At 45.2% G+C, this 27531-nt stretch overlaps 1 protein-coding gene across 28 annotated transcripts in view; it reads left to right on the top strand.

Annotated features, from left to right (window-relative positions):
- EVL (Enah/Vasp-like) overlaps positions 1-27531 on the top strand; it is a 150838-nt gene that overhangs the window by 94180 nt on the left and 29127 nt on the right. For 2 of the 28 annotated variants that reach the window (XM_083435659.1, XM_083435660.1), the window contains exon 1: positions 4159-4643. The exons of 24 other annotated variants lie outside the window; for them this stretch is intronic. In XM_083435659.1, the coding sequence (XP_083291785.1) occupies positions 4571-4643 (73 nt within the window). In that variant the 5' untranslated portion in view covers positions 4159-4570. Of the gene's footprint in view, positions 1-4134; positions 4644-27531 lie in introns of those variants that run through there. 2 more of the 28 variants (XM_083435661.1, XM_083435658.1) reach the window with 2 other exon arrangements.

Raw genomic sequence — 27531 nt, forward strand, 5'->3', positions numbered from 1 at the left:
TCCACTTCAGTTTTATCTGGGCTTCCTATTGGCCTGATTTCAACAGCAGCACTTTGATAATCAATATCTTCTGTTGCTCTCTAGGAAGAGATGACTTCATTCCATTTAGGCACGGGAATGAGTCGAAAATAATAAATGATAATGCCCTCCCCCTTTTTACCCCCTTTTGGTTTACTTTGCTTTTGTCTCTGTGCCATGAATCAATGGCTTTCTGCCCCTTATTTGTTCCTATAATTAAAATTTCCTGACTTTCGGTAGGTTGAATTAGTTCTTGTTACTGCTTCTGTAAGTTGACATGATACCTACCACAGTGCCCTGGTGGGGAGGAGAGAGAACCCCACTTTAAAACTAGGTTTCCCATAGTGGGTGGGGAGAAGGTTGTGACCATACACCCTGCAAACCAATTCTTCATTTGCTGAAGAGCTATAGCAATTCAGGTTCTCAGAACAATTTGCTGCTGAATGTCGAATGGTAACACACCTGAATGCCAGAGTTTGTTGCAAGCCATATATATATTATTCAGCTGCTAATGGCTTGATATGTTGTTGTTTTTTTTAAAAAAAGGCTGAAAAATTCTACAATAATAGTTGTTCAGCTCAGCAGCATACATGTACAATGGCAAGTTATGTTGCTGAAATCGGATCTGGAATACGTTTAGCCAGTATTCAGTTGATGAAAGTTGTCTATTTTAGAATCTTAGGTGCCAGCAAGACAAACTGACCTGTCATGAATGCATTTTTTGGCTATCATTTGACAACCCTGTTACTGACTTCTGCCAGGCTGGAGCTTGTGACTCAGGAATGAAAAGCTTCCTACCCGATTGCTCATCGGCACAAATCTGGCTAGTGCTATTGCTTTCGGTATCGTGGTGTGTGTGTGTGTTTGGTATAGCTTGCACATTTGCAGAGACAGGGCCTATTGCATCAATTAGGATGGAACAATTGAAGCAATTGTCCACCAAATGGGCAGAATTAAAACATGCTTAGCTCTCTCCTACTGAAAGCAATGGGATATGAATGTGTTTCATATTTTCCTGGATCTTGCCTGTTGTTTTTTTTCCTAACTGCTGCCTTTATTCCATTCTAGCTAAAGCAATATTTGCTTTACTGGCTGATATGTTGATTGGGGATGCATAAGCGGTACTTAATTAACTGTTTACATTAGTCTTAAAGCACATGATTCCTCCCCCCCCCCCCAAAAAAAGAATCCTTTGCAGTGCTATAGTTCCCAAGATCCTTTAGGGAAAGCTATGTGCTTTAAATGTGCTATAAATGCCCTACTTACTACGGTGGAACAACTGCTTTGTGAAATGAACCCTCGGTATGTCTAGCCTAGTGAATGACGTTGCTAGTTAAGCGAAGTTGAATAAATGCACCCAGGCCTTTAAAATGACCTTTGCTAACATAATAACCTTCAGATGTTTTGGGCCACAACTCTCATGGTTGGAAATGGATGCTTCAAAGGGCGAACCATTAAGTGAGTGTGGCAGAATACATGCAGAAAATACAGGTGCTCTTCATAGTTGTAACTATATGTGCAATATGCAATGCCGTTAACGTATCTGGGGTTTAAATGTGAGGGGTGCCACATTTGGCTAGGGCATCTACACACTGGTGTGAAGTATTGCCACCGCCCTATATAATTAGAGTGAATTCGTCTGAGCAGGGACAGCTATATAGCTAAAACAGCACCATCCACACACAAGAGGGGAGGTGTCAGCAGGCTGCGGGGAAAATCTTTGGTAGGGAGACCGCCAAAATAGCACAATGAGGATTGGGCAGGTTCATCAGCCATGAAGTGCTGACTGACTATTGGAGTGCCCATTGTTGGCTGGAACCCTGGGCAGGAGCACTTCATGTTGCAACATTTTGCTGCACACCCCACAGGTGCACATCAAAAGCACACCTGGATAAACTGACTGGAGTGCCTCATTAAAATGTATATTTTTCACTCACATGTGTATCTACATATAACAGCATCCGGCTGTTAAACCGGATCGAACCCGCCCAGGGAAAGCTGGGAGCAGGACTCCTGCATTGGGGGGGGGGGGGTGGACTAGATGGAGCCTCAGGATCCCTCCCAAGTTTATGATTCCTGCAACGCTGTTTCCTTGTAATTTCTTCATATTTTTGAAGCACATTGCCCCAAGTCTTTTCTGACGAAGGGTAATTATTTATGAAATTATTCAGTCTTACTGGTGCGAAGATGCCTGCAGGGAACCATCCTCAAAAAGAATTTGCCCAGAGGGGACAGAACACGGTCAATGCTGTGTGCCAAGCATTGACTGAATCACCCCCCCAGCATTTGCTTAACAACAACAACAACAACATTGAGACTGAGTTCTGGAAGCCAAGCTGCTTCCTGACCCATTGAGATAATATGGGATGCTCTGGGACCAACCATGGGGGTTTGTACTCAAACGGGGAAGAGCCATGGCATTGGTTTCTCACCTGTGGCATCAAAGCTGTTGTCTTACACAAGCAATTGGCTCTCCAGTGGCTTTCGCACCATCAAGAAGGATATTAAGAACCTCTCAAAGGCTAGGATCTAGTGAGGCCAATTCACATGCAGAAACACACGCTCAAAGCGCTATGTTACCATTTTAAATGGTCATGGCTGTTGCAAGATTCTCAGTTGCAGCCCGGAAACTGAGAAGAATGTTCATCAGAAAGTCTGATAAGCAATTTAATATAGAAACTTGTTTGTGCAGGTCTGTATTTTAAGATGGATAGATGATCGATAGATCTGATATAGATATAGATCAATGGGTTATCACTGCATTTTAATGATACACCTATGCATATTCTGCACAGCAAGGCATAGAATATTTTTATCTCCTTTTTTCATTGGAACGACCGGGATGGCCGCAACAACAAATAAACTTTGAATTGAATTGTAACAGTCATGGCTTGGAGCTGTCGTTTGTTAAGGATGCTGAGGGTTGTAGCAGACCCCTTTAAGCTCCTACAATTCCCAGGCTCCTGCAATCGATTCCTCTTCACAAAGAATTCTGGAAATACTGTACAGTGGTACCTTGGGTTAAGAACTTAATTCGTTCTGGAGGTCCGTTCTTAACCTGAAACTGTTCTTAACCTGAAGCACCACTTTAGCAAATGGGGCCTCCTGCTGTCGCTGCACCGCCGGAGCACAGTTTCTGTTCTTATCTTGAAGTAACCTGAAGCGTATGCAACCTGAAGCGTATGTAACCCGAGGTACCAGTGTATCTCTGTGAGGAAAGAGGGGGTGTCTCCTAAAAACTCTCAGCACCCTTAACAAACTACAGGCCCCAGAATTCTTTGAGGGAAGCTGCGGCTGTTTATAGTGGTATCGTCACAGTGCTTTGAATGTATGATATGAACGTACCCATGGCAGGCATTGTTAGTTTGTGCCAGAGTGTTTTCATGCAAAAACCAGGCGTTTTCAAAGCTCTAATGACGCTTTCCCTCATGCACTCTGATTGATTTTGGAAGAGTCTTCTATCGATGACTCCGTGTGGATTTTATAATTTTCCTCTCTGCTGGTGAATTACACATAATATTACGCCAGAGAGGGACAGTTTTAATAATAAAACACTAATTGAAGAGTGGCTGTGATAGATTTCGGAATTTCTGCGCAGCCTCCCCTTCCAGCATCTGTTGATTTGGGACTCTTGTTTCCTTCTGCAGATTAATTGAGATTAATCTCATTAGAGACTTGGCCGGGGAAATAAGTGCCTGGGAAGAAGGGACCTTGGCAGCCAAAGCCAAGCTCTCGAGAATGTGCTACGGATTCCCAATTCTTGCTTCCAGATTTGGCAGTCGTTTGATTCCTTATGGTTTCCCTGATCCGCCCTATAATAAAAAACTAGTGTTTTCTTTTTTTAACTTTGGAAAGTTTAACAGTCTTTTTTTTTGCAGGTAAAAAAAAACCCCTACCACCACTTAATTGAAACTTGCTGTATATAATTACTGTTGCTGCTGCTGCTGCTGCTGCTGCTGCTGTTGTTGTTGTTATTATTATTATTATTATTATTATTTGAAAAAGTTTGACACATGTTCTCCCCTCCCTAACCTAATTCCGCTTCTCAAAACAGGACCTCAGAACTCTGCAGTATTTCACATTGACAAGTGACATGTGATGCCGGTTGACGGGTCTCGAAGACCCATCTCCTGTTTCAGTCCCTTCAAACTCTGCCTAATCTAAGACATATATGGTTCAGGGAGGCATGTGTCTGTTTTCTCCTGCCCCCGCGGCTCTGATTGGAGGGCTTTTTAGGTCCAGAATATCCCAAGGAGTCTTTAGGGTTATTGGCTGTGTTTCAGGTTTACTCTTCTCTCTCTCCCCCCTCCCCCATTTTGCCCTCCCCCACCATTTCGGAGGTGGTTGTTTCCCCCCCCCCCTTACCCGAGGGATTTCCCTTGTTATGCTGCAGACTTGATTCTGTGGCCTCTCAGCTGCAAAGCCCCTCTTCCGGATGTGTCATTGGGATATAGTATCCCCTATGCCTAATGCAGGAATCAATCGGACGTCGTTGCTTAAACGACCCACGCTCTCCATGCCGCAACGCGGGAAGTAACTCAGTTCTGCTAACATGCCAGTCCGGCGGACTCGGCACGGTCATCTGAAAGGAGTGAGCTGGGCCACCATCAGCCTCAGCACTCGGTGTAAGTACAGCTTTATGTGGGTTGAAAGCATTGCAAGTCATGCAAGGCCCCCCCGTCAAAGCACTGCGTTGGTGTGCGAAGGCTGCAACGACTCGGGGGGGGGGGTGCTTCCTTGGGGAAATGACAATAATGAAATCTTGCTGGGGCAGTCCTCTTGGAATCCCTCCTCCCCCCGAAATAATTCTTACTTTCTTCATAGCTAACAACAGTTTTGATTAGCGATGACAAGGTCCGAGCTAACGTCCCTGTCGCAGAATTGCCCTTGTACGATGAGAACCCTAATAATAAGCAACGCTTCACTTAAAAAAAACATTTTTGGGGGAGGGGAGGGGGAGACCAGATTGGGTTTGATATTTATACCCTGCTTTTCTATTAAAACGGCTCCCAGAGCTGAAATAAGAGCAAATAATAATTGTTGGGTTATCATGTATAGATTTTGCTCAAGGTGCAATATGCATCTTCTTGGAAAATCCCCTGTGGGTTTTAGCAGATATGGAATGCAACTTAAAACAATTATGAAAAAAAGGGGGGGGGGCAAGTAAGAAAACCAGGAAAGATGGAAAAGAGATGGACAGGGAGTAACTGAGATTTGGGGGCTGGATATTTGTGTACTCCTAAACATGGTTACTGATGAGGGATACTCTAAAAATGACTTGCTCATTTTTAAAAACTCCTTCATGTACAAAAGTGTTCAGAATATTGTAGGGAGCATAGAGTATCCGTATAAAGGTGCAATCCTTACACGGCAGTAAATCCTAGTGAACTTGTTGCGGCTTTCTTCTGAGTAGGCATGCCTGGGATTGCAGTGTAAGTCACCTTATGGTGCAGATATTTTTCTGAGAAGCTTGCTAGGGTGAGACTCGAGTGCTCCTGCTCTTGCAGAAATAAAGTACGGCGAAGTCAGTGGAGTCGTTTCAGAGTTACAGCCCTGTGAAGCAGAGATGACTTCTTGAGACTAATTTGGATTGTAAATTATCCCCACCCCAATCCACAGAGGAGTAACAGCAGTAAAGCCTGAAGTAACCGTGACAGAGCTGTTTTCTCTTTGCCTGCTGCAAACTCCTTGTTATGTGTGCCCTGCTTTAAAAAGACAGAGATTCTCTCACCCCACCCCGCTGCACCATGGTGCAAGTCAGCTGACCCCTTTAGTAGTCTGCGGCTTTTCAGAATAGTCATGCCACGTGATAAACTTTATGGAGCGCCTGGTGGCCTGAATGAGTCCCACAGGGATTGGAAGGCACATTTGTCTAGCGTGCTGGTTTCATTCTCACCCCCACCTCCCAGAGTCTGTCGTTCTGTGTTGACCGAAATGCGGTAAGAGAAGGATGGAATGCATCAGAGATGGAGAACAGAGCACACCATGGATCTTAATAAGCTGCCTTTCCATGGGGTGAGGGTGTTCGTTGGACACAAAGCAGACAAACAGGAAGTACTTCTTCACAGGGCACGTAGTTAAACTATGGAATTGGTCCCCACAAGATGTGGCTGTTGACACCAACTTGGATGGCTTTAAAAGGGAATTAGGCAAATCCATGGAGGGTTAGGCTCTCAATAGCTGTATACTACCACAGAGGTCCTCCTGCCAACCTAGCAGTTCGAAAGCTTGTCAAAGTACAAGTAGATAAATAGGTACCACTCCAGCGGGAAGGTAAACGGCGTTTCCGTGCACTGCTCTGGTTTGCCAGAAGCGGCTTAGTCATGCTGGCCACATGACCCGGAAGCTGTACGCTGGCTCCCTCAGCCAAAAAAGCAAGATGAGCTCCGCAACCCCAGAGTTGGCCACGACTGGACCTAATGGTCAGGGGTCCCTTTACCTTTACCACAGAGGTCAGGAGCCTTTGAATACCCATCTCCAGGGAGTGGGAGAAATAGCAGGAGAGGAACAACAACAACAACAACAGCAACAACAATCTGCGTTTCAACCTAAGGTCCCAGGGCAGGTTACATCAATTAAAACACAATGTTGAAAACAGTTCAAAACAACCTACAATCACAGAAATCAGATGGGTCCTAAACATAATACATCGCTAGTATCAAAAGCCAGGCGTGTCTTTGGCATCCGCTGAAGGTACCCGGTGCACCTCTGTGGGGAGGGTGTTCTGCAGCTGAGGGGCTGCCACAGAAGGCCATCTCAGTTAGCTACCTACCTACCTACCTACACACACACAGCCAGTATCTGAGGGCAGTGGAGCAACCAATAGGGCCCCCTCTGCTGATATTAACTCCTGAGAGGGGTCTGTAGGGAAGGAGGCAATCTTTCAGATACTTCGGATACTCTCTGCACATCTCATGTATATTTGTATATATTAAGCTGTATAGAGATGGTCTACATAAATAAACAGCATCAGCATCAGGTTGACCACCCCCGCAGCAAAGGCTCATCTGCTAAGGCAAATGGGGCACTTCCTACCAACTCCATCTTGCCCTCAGCCAGACTCCACCTACCTGCCTTCCTACCTGCAACCAGTCTAGGGAGGGTGGCTTCCTCCTCTTCTGTCTCTCCATGTTGCCCTTGTAGAACTTAGCAGGGAGGATGAAAGGTGGCAAAACTAGAATTAGTTGCCTCTGCCTGTTGTTGGCTGCTGTTGGTCTTTCTGCCTTCTCCCTTGACAGTAGCAGTAGTAGTAGTAGTAGCAATAATAATAATAATAATAATAATAATAATAATAATTTATTTGTATGCCACCCATCTGGCTGGGTTGCCCTGGCCACTCTGGCCAGCTTCCAACAAATTACAAAACTACAGTAAAACTTCAAACAGTGGGCACCAGCCCCACCAAACCACTGTGAGAAACCGGATACCTCACTACATGGACTCTTGGTCTGATGCAGCACAGCTCTTTTAATATTATGTTTAGTTTTAAACATGTAGTGTGCAGTTGTACCTCGGGTTAAGAACTTAATTCGTTCTGGAGGTCACAGTTAGAATACTTGGATTGTAAGGACCATAGGTCAGTGGCTTTGCATGCGGGTGGCGCTGTGGTCTAAACCACTGAACCTCTTGGGCTTGCCAATCAGAAGGTCAGCGGTTCGAATCCCCGTTGCTCTGTCCCAGCTCCTGCCAACCTAGCAGTTCGAAAGCACACCAGTGCAAGTAGATAAACAGTTGCTACTGCAGCGGGAAGGTAAACGGTGTTTCTGTGCGCTCTGGTTTCCGTCACGGTGTTCCATTGCGCCAGAAGTTGTTTAGTCATGATGGCCACATTACCTGGAAAGCTGTCTGTGGACAAACGCTGGCTCCCTCGGCCTGAAAGCGAGATGAGTGCCCCAATGCCATAGTCTCCTTTGACAGGACTTAAGCGTCCAGGGGTCCTTTGTCTTTTACTTGCTTGCGGATGATGCCAGGTTCAATCCTCAGTATCTCCAGGCAGGGTTGGGAAAGTCTCCTGTCAGTTGGACAAATGTTGAACTGAAGTGGGCTGCTTCTGACAGATGTGGGACTTGTCTGAAGAAAAGCAGTAACTCTCCAAACGAGGAACCCCCAACGTGATTCAAGATGATTCAGATGCAAGAGAAAAACTGCAGACAGTGCGCCTGCACAAACTGAAACCTACGTTTACTAAACATAAAACATGGGCATTAATTTCCATCCATGCATTTAATTTCACATCTAATTTGACTTGGCCCTTTAAGGAGGCAGATATGGGAAACAAGAAGAACGAGGAGAAAGGGATATGGATGAGCAAGACTGAGAAATGTGACTTGTCTGTTGAGTAATTATTTGAAAGGCTGGGTGAAATGACTGCTTCCAAATACTTTGCACGTTAATTGGTCTCAAGCATCTCGGACTTGACATGATTTCCTTTTATACTTTTTGTAGCGGTCAGCATTATTCAGAGGCCAACAACTGCATTAATTTAGTAAACAGCCTTTGTTTTGGGCAAATGCTTTGCTTCTTTATCTCATTCCTCTTGACTATTATCTGTACGCCTTAACAATACTCCTCCAAAAAGAGAAGAGAGTATTAGAATAGACTGAAAACATTCACCCAATTGTGTTCTGAAATCCAGTGACAGACGTAGCTTATCGGAGCAAACACAAGGCTCTATTATTAGCAAAAAAAATATTAATTAACCCTCAGAGAAGGTAGAACTGAACAAGAAATTTCTTGGCTGGCATTTTCCTAAGTAGTTTGCCCCCAACAGTTCACATGCTAAATTTAAAGACAGCATTGTGTCCCGTAGGGATTGGCTAATGTTTTGATACAGGCAGCCTTGCACTAAGTTTAACTCTCTTGTTATTGGCTTCTCACAGCCTCCGTTGGACAGAGGTGCCTGTGAGGAGAACTTGCATGACAAAATTTCACAAAATGGCAGTGTGATCTCAACTGAGCAGCTTGAAGTTCATAAGAATATAATGGGAAAGCAAACGCTTTTGTGTTGAGTAATGGCTAGCACCTTGTCTTCCGTAAAAGGCTGTATCAATTGCTTTAGAAGCAGTGTACATATATATATATATATATATATATATATATATATATGCTTTCGTAGATTTTCACGGGTACAGGAATGCAGGTTTTGGTGTCCTCGGGTGTCTTCCCGTGTAAAAGTTGGGGTGTCTAGGCGACGTTTCGACGAGGTCTCACTCGTCATCTTCAGGCTGGTGCTTTCGGCTTCTTGTTACTGGAACAGAGCAGGATCTCAGTGTTTGAGTTCCTATAAATACTGTTGAGGAGGTGTGGTGTATAGCCTCCAATGTTCTGGGCAGAGAGGAGGTTCCCAGGCTAGTGTGCCTTTTCTTCTTTTGTTCCTTAATTACTTGAGGGATATCTTGAGTGATTTCTTGAGTGATTTCCTGAATCCCACTTAGGTGGGTCATTAGGTGTGGATTAGTTGCTAAAGCTTTCGTGTCTTGAACTCTTGAACTTTGTGAAGAGTTTTTCTGAGAAGATGGCTGTACTGCACTTGGTTGTGCTCTGGCTTGGCTTCGTGTATAGGGGCGAGCTGTGGTTTTGTGGCCTGTGCCAGCCAGATCTGTGTAGGGATTGCAGGGGGGTGCAGCATCCGGAGGTGCCACCCTGGTTTGGCTACTGGATGGTGTCTGTAATTTATCTGTGGAGAGGGTCTGGGTTTGGGTCTGGTGTGGTTGATTGGTGATGGCGTTCTGTGTGCCTCTGGATCTGGTGTCAGATTTTGTGGGGAGGGCTAATTTCCAGATGTCTGGCAAGCGGGATGTGTCGTCACGCTTGTTCATGTTGTGAGGGTGTTTCTCTATCTCGATCTATCTCTATCAGATCTGGCTGGCACAGGCCACAAAACCACAGCTCGCCCCTATACACGAAGCCAAGCCAGAGCACAACCAAGTGCAGTACAGCCATCTTCTCAGAAAAACTCTTCACAAAGTTCAAGAGTTCAAGACACGAAAGCTTTAGCAACTAATCCACACCTAATGACCCACCTAAGTGGGATTCAGGAAATCACTCAAGAAATCACTCAAGATATCCCTCAAGTAATTAAGGAACAAAAGAAGAAAAGGCACACTAGCCTGGGAACCTCCTCTCTGCCCAGAACATTGGAGGCTATACACCACACCTCCTCAACAGTATTTATAGGAACTCAAACACTGAGATCCTGCTCTGTTCCAGTAACAAGAAGCCGAAAGCACCAGCCTGAAGATGACGAGTGAGACCTCGTCGAAACGTCGCCTAGACACCCCAACTTTTACACGGGAAGACACCCGAGGACACCAAAACCTGCATATATATATATATATATATATTCCAGAGTGGCTGAGGCATCCCAGTCAGATGGGCAGAGTACTACTACTACTACTACTACTACTACTAATAATAATAATAATAACAACAACAACAACAACCCGTAAAGTCACCAAAATGGAAAAAAATATATATATAACTCAATAATATGTCTGGGTTGGCTTGATGAAATAATAATAATAATAATAATAATAATAATAATAATAATAATAATAATAGTTTTAGCGAGCATCTAAAACAATATTGACCAGTCTCTTATAATATAAAGAGAAGCCTGCCCAACTAAGTGGAAAAAATGTATTGGGCAGTATGTTTATTTATTTTATTAAATTTATGTACCCGCTTCATCTGAGGATTGCAGGTTGGTTTGCAGAATAAAAATACATAAAATAGTAACAGGCAAAACAATACGCCCCTCCCATAGATTGTTTGAATAGCCAGAGGCCTGGGAGAGGAGGGATGTTTTTGCCTGGCGCCTAAAGATAATGTATTTAATGAAGGTGCCAGGCGAGCATCTCTGTGGAGAGCAATCCACAATCAGGGAGCCACTGCAGAAAAAGCCTGCTCTTGTCTTTCCACCCTCTGGGCCTCTTGTGGAGGAGGCACATGAAGAAGGGCCTCAGATGATGATTGCCTCAGAGAATGGGTACTGGTTCATATGGCGAGCCGTTTAAGGCTTTATAGGTCAAAACCAGCACTTTGAATTGGGCCCAGAAACTAATTGGCAGCCCGTGCAGTTGGGCCAGAATTAGTGTTGTGTGCTCAAATTGCCTTGCCTTGGTACTCCATTTGGTTAGTGCACAACAGAAACCTCCCTTCCCTGTGTGCCCCCCGTACCCTCCCCCAAACTGCTTCAGAGGGTTGGGGGAATCCCCAGAAGAGGTTTAGTGGGTGTGGAAGAGGAGAGGGGGAGGAAAAGTTCTGTGGCTTAGCCAAAAGTCCTTGCAGTGATGGAACAAGTTAATGGAAAACCCCCTCTGGTTTCCAGTTCTGTTGTACCTCTATAGCACATTCAGAGGCAACACCAAACAGCTTGATTCAGCATGAGACCTCTGTGGTTGTGTTAACACCAGCAAGTGAACTACCAGCACAACTGCACATATTTTATTGGAAAGGCCCATAAGATCATCCACCAATGGGTGAGACTACCATTTTCTCTAGTGACTGCCCCTGTACTGAAACTTCCAGCACAGAGATGAGTTGTGTGATTTACGCGTTAGAGAGTTGGACTAGGATCTGGGAGACCAGCGTTCTAAAGTGCACTCAGCCATGAAGCTCATTGGGTGACTATGGGCCATTCAATATCTCTTAGCCTAGCCTACCTCATAAGGTCATTCTGAGGATAAAATGGAGAACAGGGAAATGAGGAATGCCACCTTGAGCTCCTTGGAGCGAAAGGTGAGATACAAATCGCATAAATAAACCTGATCAGGTAAGGGGGAACCTTTGGGTCTCCAGATGTTGGACTCTGTCAGCATTCCCCATGGTCAGGGATGATGGAAGTTGCAGCCAAACAACTTCTGGAAGGCCACAGGATCCCTTATCCCTGATCTGGACCAAAAAATCAGTAAAGATATTGACTCAGGTTAACACCCCTATAATACAAAGTGTTGGTGCTGACCTTGAAAGCCCTAAACGGCCTCAAAGGCCCAGTATACCTGAAGGAGTGTCTCCACCCCCATCGTTCTGCCCAGACACTGAGGTCCAGCACCAAGGGCCTTCTGGCAGTTCCCTCCCTGCGAGAAGTGAGGCTACAGGGAACCAGGCAAAGGGCCTTCTCGGTAGTGGCGCCCACTCTATGGAATGCCCTCCCATCAGAAGTCAAAGAAATAAACAACTATCTGACGTTTAAAAGACATCTGAAAGCAGCCCTGTTTAGGGAAGTTTTTAATGACTGATGTTTTAATGTATTTTTAATCTTTTGTTGGAAGCCACCCAGAGTGGCTGGGGAAACCCAGCCAGATGGGCGGAGTAATAATAATAATAATAATAATAATAATAATTCTCTTTAGTATAAATGGTTCAATTGGCAGGGAAGTGTTGCACTTCAGTGCATTTTATCTGCCACTCAATGTCTGCTTAAAACGTCTCTCAGCTAAACATCTGGGCAGTGAGATTTATCAAAATCCATGTGTGCAAAAACGGCTTCGCTGTCAATTTTAGGTCAATCTGCGTTCCAGATTCAGATAAGTCGGTCAAGGAATCACCTGCTTGAAGCGCAGAGCTCAGCACTTCCTCCAATGCAATTCCTCAAAGATCAAAAGAACCTTGGGAGCGGTTGCTGTGTTTGAAGATTAGGCATTGCTCAAATGATATAAGACAGTTAATTATTTAGTTCCATAACTCTGTGGGTAATGTGAGCTAAGGCCTTAATTTGAAGATTGTTTTAGGTTTCTTCTTCTCCTCCCCCCCCCCTCCTGTCTGCGCCCCCCCCCCAATAGTAACCAGAAGGAAATGCTTTAATTTGTAAGGCAGATGAAATGAATAGAGAGGGGAAAGTAAGGCTCCTGGCCCAGTTTCTTCTAAATTGCACAGAATATTTTCTTCTCCTCCTCTCTCCTTCCAATCTTCCTTTGAAATGTCAGGTTTTTTAAAAATGAAATTCAGTGGAGTGGGTAGAAAAATACAGAGGAGTGAGAGAGGATGTAAGAAGCCTGGAGATTTTAAAAGACATTTTTAGGCCATCCTGTCGACCCAGCAATTGACAAGACAGCTCTGCCTTTCCAAAGCCTCCTGACTTGACGACTGCAGTTTAGCAAGCAGGCAGAAGCTCTCCTTTTCTCCCACAAGCCAATTGCTGTTTGCAGCCAGGTGACAGGGGCTGAATTTCAGGTCATTTGATAAGTAGGACAGTCAGCCATGTGTTGAGGTTCGTCTTGGGTGATGGGTGGACGGAAGGAAGTGCACAAAGTCAACACAACACAGATGCACTCAAAGAGTTCGGGCATCGAGTTGGGGGGTCAACTCGCCTTGTGGTTTTGCCACTCTTTGCTGACTTCCCTGCCCTGGGCCCTTCCCACGCCTGTTTAACGTGGTTGCTTGGGAACAACCAACACTCACTTTTGAATGCAAAAAAGCAACCTAGGACATCGGGACTTATCTGCGGCAGCTGCTCGGTCCCCCTGCTAATGATTCGCTGAAAGGGCAAGAGCAATTAAAGCAATCAGCACACCGCTTGTGAAGCCTCCTTGTCGCCACTCGGTCACAGCAGGTGCTGTTGAATGAGAAAGAAAGAGGGGGTGCTGAGAGGAGGGAGGGGAAAGGGAGCTGGAGAAGTCTGAATGTTTGCTGCAACCTTTTCCAACTTTCTCTTTTCCCCATTAACGTCAACAGAATGTACATTGGGACTGCGCTGTCTGCACTGCAGCTTCAGCAACAACTGCTGTTCTCCCTGAGAATAAAAGGGATTTCCTTGTATTGGCAGCACCCATACAAGCAAACACTGCTTCCTGTATCAGGCTGCCAAGCTATATGGGGTCCAACATGGGCCCAACTAAAAAAAAACTACCGTATTTTTCGCTCTATAAGACGCACCAGACCATAAGACGCACCCAGTTTTTGGAGGAGGAAAACAAGAAAAAAAATATTCTGAATCTCAGAAGCCGGAACACCAAGAGGGATCACTGCACAGCAAAAGCAGCGATCCCTCTTGGCTGTTCTGGCTTCTGGGATAGCTGTGCAGCCTGCATTTGCTCCATAAGATGCACACACATTTCCCCTTACTTTTTTAGGAGGGAAAAAGCGAGTCTTATATAGCAAAAAATATGGTATTTTGCGTTTCCATCTTGTACTTTTATGCTGTGAAGTGCCCTGGACTCTGTGGATGAAGCACAGTATACAAATTTAATTTAAATAAAATAAAATACAGCAATCTCACAGGTAGGGAATTATGGGGATAGGTTCCCCCCCCCTTGATATTTTTGCGAGTAGTTTTGAGATGTAATGCTTCCGAGCATTAAGGCGTCATTCTTCACTGTTGCATTGACAGATGTTGTTAAGATGGTGAACGGCCCCTTTCCCATTCCTCTCAAGACAGACTGAGACGTGCAGATCCCTCTCGCCTTAATCTTGTGGTTGGCACCCTATTACCCTCTTTGCCCTGAAACTTGATTTAGGGCACAGGAAGGAGGCAGGTGGTAGTAGTGGTAGTGGCAGCAGTGGACGCTCCATAGAGCATCTTTTCTCACCAGAGAAGAGACTGGACCTTGTAGGGCAGGCATAGGCAAACTCAGCCCTCCAGATGTTTTGGGACTACAACCCCCATCATCCCTAGCTAACAGGACCAGTGGTCAGGGATGATGGGAATTGTAGTCTCAAAACATCTGGAGGGCCGAGTTTGCCCATGCCTGTTGTAGGGCGTTCTCCTTGGTGGAAACAAAATGCGCAGCACCAGTCCCATTCCCGACGGGAACAACGCTCTGATAGGATTGTGTGTGTGAGTGGGAATGCCTGCGGTCACTTGCATCCTTCCTATGCCGCAAGATAAGGCACTGGGTCCTTGGGGAAAGTGATGGGGGCAGCAGCAGCAGCAGGAGGCTGAGTGCTGGACCTTATTTTTACCGCAGTGCTTGTGAAATGCGAATCTCTGTTGTGATCTTTCAGCGTTAAATTACTTCTGGGAGATTCAGCAGTGGTTTGCTGTAATCTCCCTCTGAATGCTTGGGAAAGGCTGTGTGTGCGTGTCATTCTGAAGCACAGTGTTAACTACTCCTGCGCTTCCAGGCAGAAAAGGATGGGGAGAGCACCCTTTCAGAGGAAGCTCCAGCTATATTTCATCCCACCGGACCAATGCAAACAGGACTGCGGTAGGGAACATAGGGAGCTGTCTTCTATAGAGTCACACCATTGGTCAGTACTCTCCAGGCCTTCAGAGAGGGTTCTCTCCCAGCCCAAGGCTCTTCCCCTGGGGCTTTCTGCACGCAAGACCCCTGAGCTACAGCCATCAGTAGACAAGTACATATCCTGTAATGTAGGAAATGGCAGCAAGTGCTTCTGAGTCAATCACACACAGGGGAAGAGTCATGTGCTTTGCAGAAGGTCTTCAGCTCCAGCCCATGGCGTCTCTGTTTAAAAGGATCACATAGCAGGTGATTCCTTCACCTGATCAGGTAGCAGGTCCAAGACCTCTACCAGAGACTATGGAGAGCTGCTGCAAGTCAGAGGGGGACGGTACAGGGCTAGGTGGACAAATTGTTTGAACTGATACGAGGCCGTTTCCTATGTACCTTCCAGTTGGTAAGAGATGGAGAGGGCAGCAAAATACCTAGGGAAGAGATTGTGCAGCCCCAGCATCGGCTCCCGGGGAGGTGGCTGTTGGCTAGCCATGCGAAGATTTACTGGCGTTCATACTGATGCAGATGCGCAGTATTTGCGGTGATCCAGTGGCAGAACCTTCCAAGTTGTTTCCACCTCCACAGCAAAAACTAGAGGAGGATATCGAAAGGAACTGTGGAATGCCAGTTTTATTCTTCTTTTCTTTTTCTTTTTTAAAGAACTCTGCTCCAGACTATTTAAAGAAATATTTCAATATGATGAATCTGCAAGCGGGATTTGAACTATGAACAACAGTAATGATTAGAGATCATTGTATTATGGTTATGATTTATATTAAAGATTGAGGATAGGGTGCTGCAATGAGATGAATTCACACACACACACACACACACACACACACAAAACACCCCATGGAAAATGGGATGGGAAGTCGATAAAGCAAAAGAAAAAAATATTTTGTATTGGAATTTTAAGTGAAATTTGTGGAAATTCAATATAATAATTTTTTTTTATTGAAGAACTCTGCTCTTGAGCTTTACAGCTCTGTAGTTTTGTACTGCAGCCCCTGTCAGGGAACTGCCATCGGCTCAGAGGCGAGAGATAGAGGGGGAGTTGTGTTATAGGGAGCCTCCGAAAATCTTGCAAAGCAGTTCCTCTTCCGGCGAGGAGGAAAGCCCCACCTCCAGTGGAGAAGAGGTGCAAGGACCAGAGGATGCTAGAAAGAGCCTTAACTTAACTGAGCAAGCCGGAGGGGAGGGAAGCACACCTCTGCCCTCGCCCATCATGCGCAGTAGCTTGAGGCGCAGAGAGGGGTGGGAAAGACTGGGGGTGACGAAACTTTTATGTTGGGGGAGGTACAAGAACAGAACACTCCCGGATTCTGCTAGCGATTGAGCCAGACATGAACTTATGACGCTCTTCACTGTAAATAGTTTGCACCAAAATAAAGCCTGTAAAAGACAGGTCGGAGTCCTGCCTGGCTACTCTCGAGCAACCACAACAGCATCTGACAGCCCTCTTAAAAACCTATGCATTATCGTGGTCTTTTTGCATGCATAGCCACAGAGCGGCAGCCTTTTCCTCTCTGCTGATATTTGACCACTGCTGGTCTAAGGAGAGCCCTGGGGAATTTTGAAGGCTGCTGCTGCTGCATCGGACTATTCTACTCCCTACAGTATTTATAGATGGCAGGCGGCCTCCCCACATTACCTCCGTGGCTGTCAGGTTTCCTCCCGTGCCATTTCAGCCATCTTCATTCTTGCCTTCGAGACGGTGCGTTGCATTAGAGAACCCTGCAACTATCCCTGATAGGCCAGGAAGGCTGCCTCCGGTTAAATAATTAAAGGCCGAGGCCCAGTCGGCTGCTGTGCGGAGGGATCGATTACACCCCGTTGTAACCTGGCCCACCGCGGCGTGCTAGAAATGCCCAGGGCCATGGAAGAGTTGCATTGGAGTTTGTCCTAAACAAAAGGCGCCGCCATACTATGGTTAACAGGGAATGGATTTGCCACTGCTTCTGCCTCTGTCAGTGTGACTGCATCCTCCTGTTCAGGATGTCTTGTAGGTGATGGAAAACTTCCACTTCTTCTCTCTTCTGTGCCTTGAGGGTCTTAAAGTGCTGCTGCTCCAAAAGGGAAGAGTGAGAGGCATTGCAGACCCCCTTCCTCCCTCTCTCTCTCCCGCCCCACTCCCAATTCTGTACATTAGGGCAGTGTCAGGCTTTGAAATGAAAACTTCCCTTTCGGAATCCCTCCCTGTTGGGAGATAGGTTTCCTGCCATAATGTTACCTCCGATTTCCGCCGTCTCTTTGTTTTCCAGTGGATGGTGGTTGAACTGCAGAGATGTTCGGATGAATTAATACCGGGAGGTGTGGGAGGAGTGAACTCAGCAAGTTCTGGGAATCCTGATTAAAATGAGAGTTGTTGGTTGTTGTTGTTGTTGTTGTTGTTTTAAAAAATAACCAGATTAAATTATTAACTCTAAAGCTCTGTATCTGTTAATGCCATGTTGTGTTATATTTGCTGTGCATCTGCTGTTTTATTAACTGCTACTGTTACTGATGAGCTCTTACCGATTAACTCACTGTACGTCATATTTTTCAAATGCATCTTAAAATGCGTGTTTTTATTCTTGCATCATTTAAAGCACAGAAGTGTTGGTGTGCGAATGTGTATAATAGAGCCTCAGCAGGTGTGTGTGTGTTTAATGAAAAACTGCTTTGTGGTGCTGCTATTTTGAGAAGAGGCAAGGTGCTGTTCTTGTGCTTAACCCTTTTCCTGCTCACCATGTTTTGCTTAAATTCCACTTCCTGCTGCCTCCCCTTCCACTACAGAATTCTGGAATAATATTGACTCTTGTAAATATATGTCAGAAAGCCTGAGGTCTTTGGGGGGGGGGCAGTTTGGGGAATGGTTTTTAGCAGAAATCTGCCCTGCAAGGGTACAGTTAACCATGTACACACTATTATTCCTCTGCTAAAGACTGCAACCTCTCAAGGCTACTTTTCATGTAAAAAAACCTGTTGCCAGAAATTAATAATAGAGATTAGGGATGGGCTACATCAGTGGCTCTTAGACTGTGGTCCAGAACCTTAGTTGTCCCAAGAACATGATGAAAATAATAAGATAATGCTGAAGTCTTTCATCATTGCAAGCAGCCCAGTTTTTTGGTGTGCATTTTAAAAATGAAATGGAAGTACAAATTCGGACAAAATCCACAACTGTAGTTGCGATCTACACCTGTGAAGGTGGCGCCAGATACTAAAGAGCACAGGGCTCCTGCGCCTTAACTAGTTCTGTAGAAGAAGGGATTTCAGCAGGTCTAGATTTCCATGTTCAATCTCTAAATTTCTTGCTCGCCACTTCTTTGGGTTTCGCCTCCTGTTTTGGATTTTTTGTTAGTGATTGGTATTGTTACTGTTATTCCCCCTCTCTTTTGCTCACTCACATATGGGGCTTCTGCACCTTTGATAGTGCCTTCTTCTAAAATGTCCTGCTTTGTACAACTATTAAAGGTGCAAAAGCCCAGTTCTCCTTTCCTCCTCCTAGTCAATCTCCTGTTTGCATGATTACAAGCATGAAAGAATGCTTCATTTCCCCTCTCATGGACTGCTTGTTCTTTCCCAACAATCACCATGGAAGAGGATGCTGGGAAAGCTTATGAATTAAGACATAGAGGCAAATAGACACCGGGCCGTTGGCTAATTAAACAATCTATGGCTTTTTAAACTGTGTTTGGAGGGGGTGCTGGTTTTGTTTGTTATTATGGCATGCATTTTTGCGTTTTAATATTGTAAATCACCCTGTGGTCTTTGGGTGAAGTGCTGTACAGAAATCTAATAAATAATGATAATGATAATGATAATGATCGCATACAGATCTGTCCCAGCACTTTCTATAGCCTAGAATCCTCAGTACTGATGTAATTTCATTTTCATTATCTAGGATATCAGCTGTTGTTAGGGTTTAATAAAAACACAATTTTCCAAATTTAGAGAAGCTAGCAAGTTACCTTGTTGTTGTTGTTGTTGTTGTTGTCGTTGTCATTGGTGTTTGATCTTAATTACTTTTCCCTGTTGCATGTTTTTTAATTTATTTATTTGTGGTTGCGTTTCCCCTTTGCTTTCCTCTAGAGAGCTCAATGCAGTGTAATCCATTTCATTCCACCCCTGCACTTCTCACAACAGCTCTGTAAAGTAGACCAGGTAGAGAGACAGGGTCTGGCCCAAGGCCACCCAGTGAAACTCATGGTTAAGTGGGTGTTTGAATCCAGGCCTTCCCCAGATCTCTTCTGAGACACTAACCAGTACACTGCACTGCCTCTCATGTGGCTCAAGGTGCTTATAAAGACATTTGTTAATTGCTTGTCCTACAGAATCTCTCTTGTGGTGCTTTCTGGATGCGGTGCCTTATAGGGAGGGTGATAATGTTAGGGCATGTTGAGTTTTTCAACTTTCAAATTCCAAAAAAGTTGGCTGCTAAAAAGTTGCCACCTGCCTTGCAAATTAAAATATATTTTGCTTAGATTAATATAATCCAGTTTTGCGCGTGTGTGTGTAAAATTGAATAGAAAGCATTAAAAATGATTGCCAAGTACTTGCAATTGTATTACATATTAATACTATTTGGCATTTTCAGAAGGTAACGTTAAAATCGTTCAGTTTTCCGAAAGCAGTTTATTTGCTTCTTCGCCAAATGTAGACTTGCCGTTCTAAATTTTGTTCAGTCACAAAAAATAATAGCAGATTCCGCCCCCCCCCCCAAAAAAAAAACCACATCACTGGAGAAATTTGCAAAAAACAAACAAACAAACAAAAGTTTCCCCCCTTAAAATGGCATGCCCCAAACTGATGTGTGATACTTTGTTGGGAAAGTCAGGTTCTGTGTTAATGGTTGGAGTTGCCCTGGGTGAGCTTTCTCCCACCTCTGGGTCCCCAGAAGTTGTTGGACCACAATTCCCATCATCCCTGACCATTTCCTGAGGACTCAAGGTTGGAGAAAGGTGCTGCAGATGAGGACATTTCTATGGTTTACTGACAGTTGCTGAATAAAGCCATCAGTTGCTACCTGAGCGAAGAGGCTTTGGAGTGGAACAGAGTTAGATTACACTTCTACAATGCTTTTCAAGTCAGTGTGATTAGCATAGCCTCTCATAGCGTCTTGGGGAGGCGGACAGGCATTCTTCAGAGGCAGGTGCAGACCTCACGGGGTAGCATTACACTGTTTTGTCCAGAAATGGGTCCCCTGATAATTTGATACTCTCTTTGGTTTTATTCTTACTAAGTTATGGAGCTTCCCTAGCCTAAAGGACAACCAGCACTTCATAAGTTTTAACCCTTTGGGTTTTAAATTGAAGACTGCATAGGGATGAAGTTGTGGGGCTAGTTGTCCCCTCCTGTTACAGAGACGCAGGTGGCCTCAACCAGACATTGGACATTGAGTGTCATTGGTCCCATACTTTGAACCCTCTTCCAGCAGAGATTCAGCAGGCATCTTTGCTTTTGACTTTCAGGCTTCTCTTGAAGACAACAGGCCTATGTAACTGTTTAGATTCTCTTGATTAGCCAGCCACCTTAATATTTATTTATTTATTTACTTACTTACTTACTTACTTACTTATTTCTGCATTTTAGATTTTGCTGTATGCATTGTTGTTACACCGCCATGTGATATCGTATGAATTGGTGGTATATAAGTACTTTTTAAATAAAATAAAATAATCGGTTCTCTTCTTCAAGCCAAATTTGCGGAACGCAGCACGGAAATATCATAATATATATTAAGATCCTGACCAAGAAATGATCACTATATGTAAAGCCTTATTATTGAAGAGGGAGAAGGCTGCATTCATTGGACAGAGGTGGATGGAACTGGGTGTGGCTGTGAGACAAAAAGGTGATTCAGGATTTTGGAACATGGTCCATTCAGGTATACATGTTTCCAGGCTTCACCTGGAAGCCCAAATCCCTGTTGCTGTCATTTGGCTACAGTATTTTGAGGGCATCTTCCTACACCTGTGGAGGAAGGTTCCTTCTATATTACTAAGGAAAGACGCATCACACACATCCCTCCCCAGATCACCCTCACATTATCCCTCCTGCACAGGTAACCCAGACCACCACTTGCAACAAGCAAAGGAGAAGAAAGGGTAGGCCAAGTAAACTGGGTCTCACCAAGGTGACTTCTAAGTAGGGTTTCAACATCACAAACGTCATGATATAGTGACACAACTTTTCAAGTGGGTATTATTTTCTTTCCGCTGGTTTAAACGAGTTCTAAACATCCCCAGAGTTGCATTTCTTTCATATGTGATTTGGGGAGGTGGGGGCAACGCGGTTACATTAATCTGTTTTTGCATGTCATGTGTAGTTAGCCCTTTATTTCTTCGCTTCAAGCTTCATTTCAACTCGGCAGGCCTTGCGTCCATCTTCCTTGGTGGGTATTCTGCATCACAGTTCAAACAGGGGGTGTGCATAAAAGTAAAGGTAAAGAGATCCCTGACCATTAGGTCCAGTCGTGACTGACTCTGGGGTTGCGGTGCTCATCTCGCTTTATTGGCTGAGGGAGCTGCTGTACAGCTTCTGAGTCATGTGGCCAGCATGACTAAGCCGCTTCTGGTGAACCAGAGCAGCGCACGGAAATGCCATTTACCTTCCCGCCACAGCGGTACCTATTTATCTACTTGCACTTTGACGTGCTTTTGAACTGCTAGGTTGGCAGGAGCAGGGACCGAGCAATGGGAGCTCACCCCGTCACAGGGATTCAAACCACCGACCTTCCGATCGGCAAGTCCTAGGCTCTGTGGCTTAACCCACAGCGCCACCCGCGTCATGTGTTCATAGTGAACTGTTAATTCAGTTGCACTTTTGAGAAAAAGGCTTCCACTTTTTTTGGCTGTTCTCTTTGCCCTGTCTCTATGTGTGAGGAGTCAGAGCCTTTTCACAGTGATCTGAGAAGCCCAGAGTATTTTGATGGGTGTAATGAAGTTTCAACAGCTCTTTAATGTGGGGAAGGGGGTTTGCTGAGCATCTTGATGCTGCTTGGCTAGGTTCCAGCAACAGGTGGCAGGCTCATTAGCCTGTATTCCGCTACAGCATAATTGATCAGCTGCTAAATTACTTATGTCTGGCTCCGGGCACTTCATCTACTATAAGCAAACAGGTGATTCCCAGGTTATTCCAGTTTGACTCTTCCGTAAATCAGGAGAGACACTGTAACGGAGAAAGTTCGAGTCACTTAATACTTTTTCCTTTATTTAATCCCACCCTACTTCAAAGTGGCCCGCATGGTCATTGCCCCCCTCTTACTCTCACAACAACCCTGTGAGGGAGGGAGGTGGGACTGATACATACCTACTGACCCAAGGTCTTCCATTGAACCCCATGGTTGAGTGCAGGTTTGAACTCAAAGGTGTCGATCAAATTCCGACACATGAGAAGCCAAAGTCCTGGAGACCAAGTCCTGTGAGGAAAGGGTGAAGGAGGTGGGTATCTTTAGCCTGGAGAAGAGGCGATATGATAGCCATCTTAAAATATTTACAGGGCTGTCACATACAGAGGATGGAGCAAATTTGTTCCGAGTTGCTCCGGGGATGGGGGGGCGGGTAGGGCCTTAGCCAGTAGATTCAACGTAAAAGGAATGGGATTTCGACGAAAGGAAAGAACATTCTGATAGTATGAGCTGTACAACAGTGGAACAAACTGCCTTGGAAGGTGGTGAGCTCTTCTTTCCTAGAGGGTTTTAAGGAGCAGGGATGCTGTAGCGACTACCGTATTTTTCGCCCTATAGGACGCACTTTTTCCCCTCCAAAAATGAAGGGGAAATCTGGGTGCGTCCTATGGGGCGAATGGAGGCTTCGCGGACCTCTCCGCTAGCAGCGGGAGCGCTCCCGCTGCTGGCGGAGAGGTGCCTGCATGCCGAAGCCTGCGCGCGCTGAGCTCAGCGCGCCCAGGCTTCGCGGACCTCTCCGCTAGCAGCGGGAGCCAGCACTGGGCTCCCACGGCTTGCAGAGAGCTGCCTGTTTGGGGGCTGGGGTCGGGGGAAGCTCGGGCTTCCCCAACCCCGCGCCTGGGGGGGAAATAATTTTTTTCCTTTATTTCCCCCCAAAAAAACTAGGTGCGCCTTATGGGACGGTGCGTCCTATAGGGCGAAAAATACGGTAATTTCCTGCATCGACTGGGGTTGTTTTTATTCATTTATTCATTACATTTACATACCTCCTATCATCTGAGGACCACAGTCCAAGGGTTGGCCTTCTGGGTCATTTCCAGCTCTGTGATTCTGTGAAGGGAAAATAATGGAACAGTACAGAGTGCAGGCGCCCCCCCCCCCCCATTTTTGGGGTCTACTCGGACACTGAGGTCCAGCTCCGAGGGCCTTCTGGCGGTTCCCTCACTGTGAGAAGCCAAATTACAGGGAACCAGGCAGAGGGCCTTCTCAGTAGTGGCACCCGCCCTGTGGAACACCCTCCCATCAGATGTCAAAAAATAACTACCAGACTTTCAGAAGACATCTGAAGGCAGCCCTGTTTAGGGAAGCTTTTAATGTTTGACGAATTACTGTATTTTAATATTTTGTTGGGAGCTGCCCATAGTGGTTGGGGAAGCCCAGCCAGATGGGTGGGGTATAAATAATAAATTTTATTATTATTATTATTATTATTATTATTATTATTCATTTCCTATTTGTACTCTTCCTATCCCCAGTCCCACTAAAGAGCTCTGCATCCGTATCCATTACCAGATCACATTGGCAGCTGTCAGACCATGGTTTTTATCTAACTTGATATTCTCTGCAGCGACTGGCCACAGCTCTCCATTGCCCAAGTACTTGCAGTTATATTTATTATATTCTCTTCATTACTAATATTAATATAGAATATAACTGCAAGTACTTGACAATCATTTTCTAAGCAATTTTATTTATTATCATTTTATTATTATGCAGTTATGTATCAATATTTATTTATTTTTTATTATTAAGCATTAGCTGACATTTTCAGAAGGGTAAAATTAAAATACTTTGGTTTTCCAAAAGCAGTTTATGTGCCTCTTCATTAAACATAAACATAAGGCCAGTGTGGTGTAGTGGTTAAGAGCGGTAGTCTCGTAATCTGGGGAACCGGGTTCGCTTCCCTGCTCCTCCACCTGCAGCTGCTGGGTGACCTTGGGCTAGTCACACTTCTCTGAAGTCTCTCAGCCCCACTCACCTCACACAGTGTTTGTTGTGGGGGAGGAAGGGAAAGGAGAATGTTAGCCGCTTTGAGACTCCTTAAAGGGAGTGAAAGGCGGGGTATCAAATCCAGACTCTTCTTCTTCTTCTTCTTAAATGTTGTCCAATTATCCAATTACAAAAAAAAAAAAAAAAACCAATAGCAGATTTGAATTCCTCACACCAAAAAACATATTTTTTAAGACTCTTCACTGAAGAAATTTGCAAACATTCCATTTCACCCCCTAAAATGACACGCCCTAACAGCATCTGATTTGCCCCCTACTCTTGGCCCAGTAAGTAGTACCCCCCCTCCACCCTGAAGGCTCTTTCCACATATGGTTCTTCTTACTTAGATCAGGACCACTGAGCTAACTTGGGGAACAGCTTCCAGCACCCCTCTCCTCAAATCGAGATGCACCTTGCTTCAAGAGACCTTCTGTGGACCTTCTGTGACAGGAGTTGATCTCCGAGGGAGGGCAATAACTTTCAGGTGTCACTCCCTGCAGGTCTTTACTGCAAGAGGGCCTTGGCCTTTGTAATTTAAAGGATCTTTGGCAGGTGGGCTGGGAGCTGCTTGCTTGAGGATGCAAGTTGTCTCAGCCCTAGCTGAGTGCCTGCACATTTCCGTCCACTGCCAACGTTTGAAAGCAGCTTGAAAAATATCACTGAAATGTAGCCCTCAGCCCTGGTGGTTCTGGTTGGAAATCCCTAAGGGATTTCCTGCGTGCCTCAGTGGGTCCCCATCAGCCCTTTGCAAAGAACATAAGGCCTATCTAGTCCAGCATCTTGTTCTCACAGTGGCCAACCAGATGCCTGTGGGAAGCCTGCAAGAGGGATCTGAGTTCAACAGCCTACTGTCCTCCTGTGGTTTCCAGCATTCAATACTCCTCTTCTTTGGTGATCACTCGTAGCCAAGTAAGATTGTCTTCCATGAACACTGTCTTAACAGTGAGTCTGTAGTGACTGTGGAGGCCAGTTCTGGATCCACACGTCCTTCCAAGGTGGGGACATAGGTTTCCGGGCGGGAGTTGATTGTGGTGAGGGCTTGCCAAGCGTCTCTTTTTCTTAGTGCGTTTCTCCCTTTCATCCTGAGTTCGAGCGTCTTCAAAGTCTGTGACACCTTTGCTGGAGGCTATTCTCCAACTGAAGTGCTCACAGGCCAGTGTTTCCCAGTTGTCTGTGTTCATACTACATTTTTTTTTATACAGTGGTGCCTCACAAGACGAAAAGAATCCGTTCCGCGAGTCTCTTCGTCTAGCGGTTTTTTCGTCTTGCGAAGCAACCCGATTAGCGCTATTAGCGGTTTAGCGGCTATTAGCGGCTATTAAAGGCTTAAGGGATTAGCGGATTAGCTGCTAAAAGGCTATTAGCAGCTTAGCGCCTTAGAAAAAGGGGGTGGGGAGCGAAAAACCCCCTCAAGAATCGCAAGACATTTTCGTCTTGCGAAGCAAGCCCATAGAGAAATTCGTCCTGTGAAGCACCTCTGAAAACGGAAAACCCTTTCGTCTAGCGGGTTTTCCGTCTTGCGAGGCATTCGTCTTGCGGGGCACCACTGTATTTGCCTTGAGAGAGTCTTTAAACCTCTTTTGTTGACCACCAGCATTACGCTTTCCATTTTTAACTGCCTCCTCCATTATGGTTAGAAACTGTGGAAAAGAAATAGCCTCCACGAATTTGTCTCATCTTTTAAAGCCATCTAGGTTGGCAGCCATCAGATTCATTGGATGTTCCCTTGTTCTCTGCCCACTTGTTTGCAGAAGCTCGCTCCAGCTCCCTCCCAGATCATTTTTCTGTCCTTATGGATAGTCTCACACTTTTATTAATAAGTGACGCAAAATCATGGTATGTCAGAGGGAACAAATCAGTTTCCCAGAACCCTGGGAAACGAGAGAAGGGAATAAAAGTGGTTTTCAACAACAACAAAAGTTCAATCTAATTAGGAAAAAAAATTAAACTCCAAATAAAACAGCTGTGGTCAAGTATCAGAAGTGTTTCAGCACCAGAGGGTTTGGTTTACAAGTGACCTTGGGAGCTGCTAATAGTCTTGCTTCTCGCTATGCTATCATTGGTTTGTCTTTGCCCAGTGGCGAGGTGGCTTTCGAGCAATGAGCCTGTTAGCATTCTCCAGAGTCACTGGATAGAAGGCAGGAAGTAGCCACCAAAATGAAAGTAGCCTAGGTTCTCTGGACCGGGGGGGATGTTTTGGCTAATTGTCATCAACTGGAAAGGAGAGGCAAAACTTAATATAGTATGTTTCCGATATCGTTCCCAAAAATACACTGAAAGCTGAGTCATAGGATGCTTGTGCAAAATGCAGGGGCTTTGTTACAAAGCCAACACTTGGAGGTATTAGCAAAGCAATTCATGAATGAATTGCTGCAAAGACTGAACTGTGGAAAACGGTATATCCTCGTAGAAATGTCCACCCACGTGGCGAAAGCTCTTGGCCAGTTCCCTAAAACCTGTCACCTGTGATTGGTCATGTTGCAGCCCGAGAATAAATCTTTAAAGGGGAGGGTCCAAAAAACCAATAGACCATATTGCTTGCCGTTATTTAGAGCAGATGAAATTTGTGTCGATTTCTGTTTAGTTAAAAAGAGGCCCGCCATTAGGTCAGGCACACATGCATGCGGCTGGGCTCTGATGACTTTACAAAAATGAAGGGAGGGATTTGAATGGAGAACTACCAGAGGGACATGGGAATCTCATAAGCACTGTGCAAATCACCTCCACCCAGGTGCCACCTTCTACCCAACAGAGTTCTTAAGCAATTTTTCTTTCGGTGTGTTTGCCCTTAAATATGCTTGCCTTAGAACTCATCCAGTGAAGCTAAACATTGGAAGATTCAGGACAGATAACAGAACGTTCTTCTTCATGCAGCCCGTAGTTAAACTGTGGAACTCACTGCAGCAGGAGGCAGTGATGGCCACGTAAAATTCATGGAGGATGAATACCAGTGGCTGGAAACCACAGGAGGGGAGAGTTCTGCTCTTGTCTCATGTACCACTTGCTGGTTTCCCACAGGTATCTAGTTGGCCACTGTGAGAACAGGATGCTGGGCTGGATATGCTGTTGGACTGCTCCTCTTCTTACATTCTTAAATTGCTCAAGGAAGGCAATTTGGGGCAGAAAGAAGTGGTGATGGTCTGGCTAAGTGCCCTCTGCTTCCTACATTGCTTCTCTGCT

Source organism: Podarcis tiliguerta (assembly GCF_965153285.1).
Source record: "Podarcis tiliguerta genome assembly, chromosome: 1".
In the NCBI taxonomy this organism is placed as follows: domain Eukaryota; kingdom Metazoa; phylum Chordata; class Lepidosauria; order Squamata; family Lacertidae; genus Podarcis; species Podarcis tiliguerta.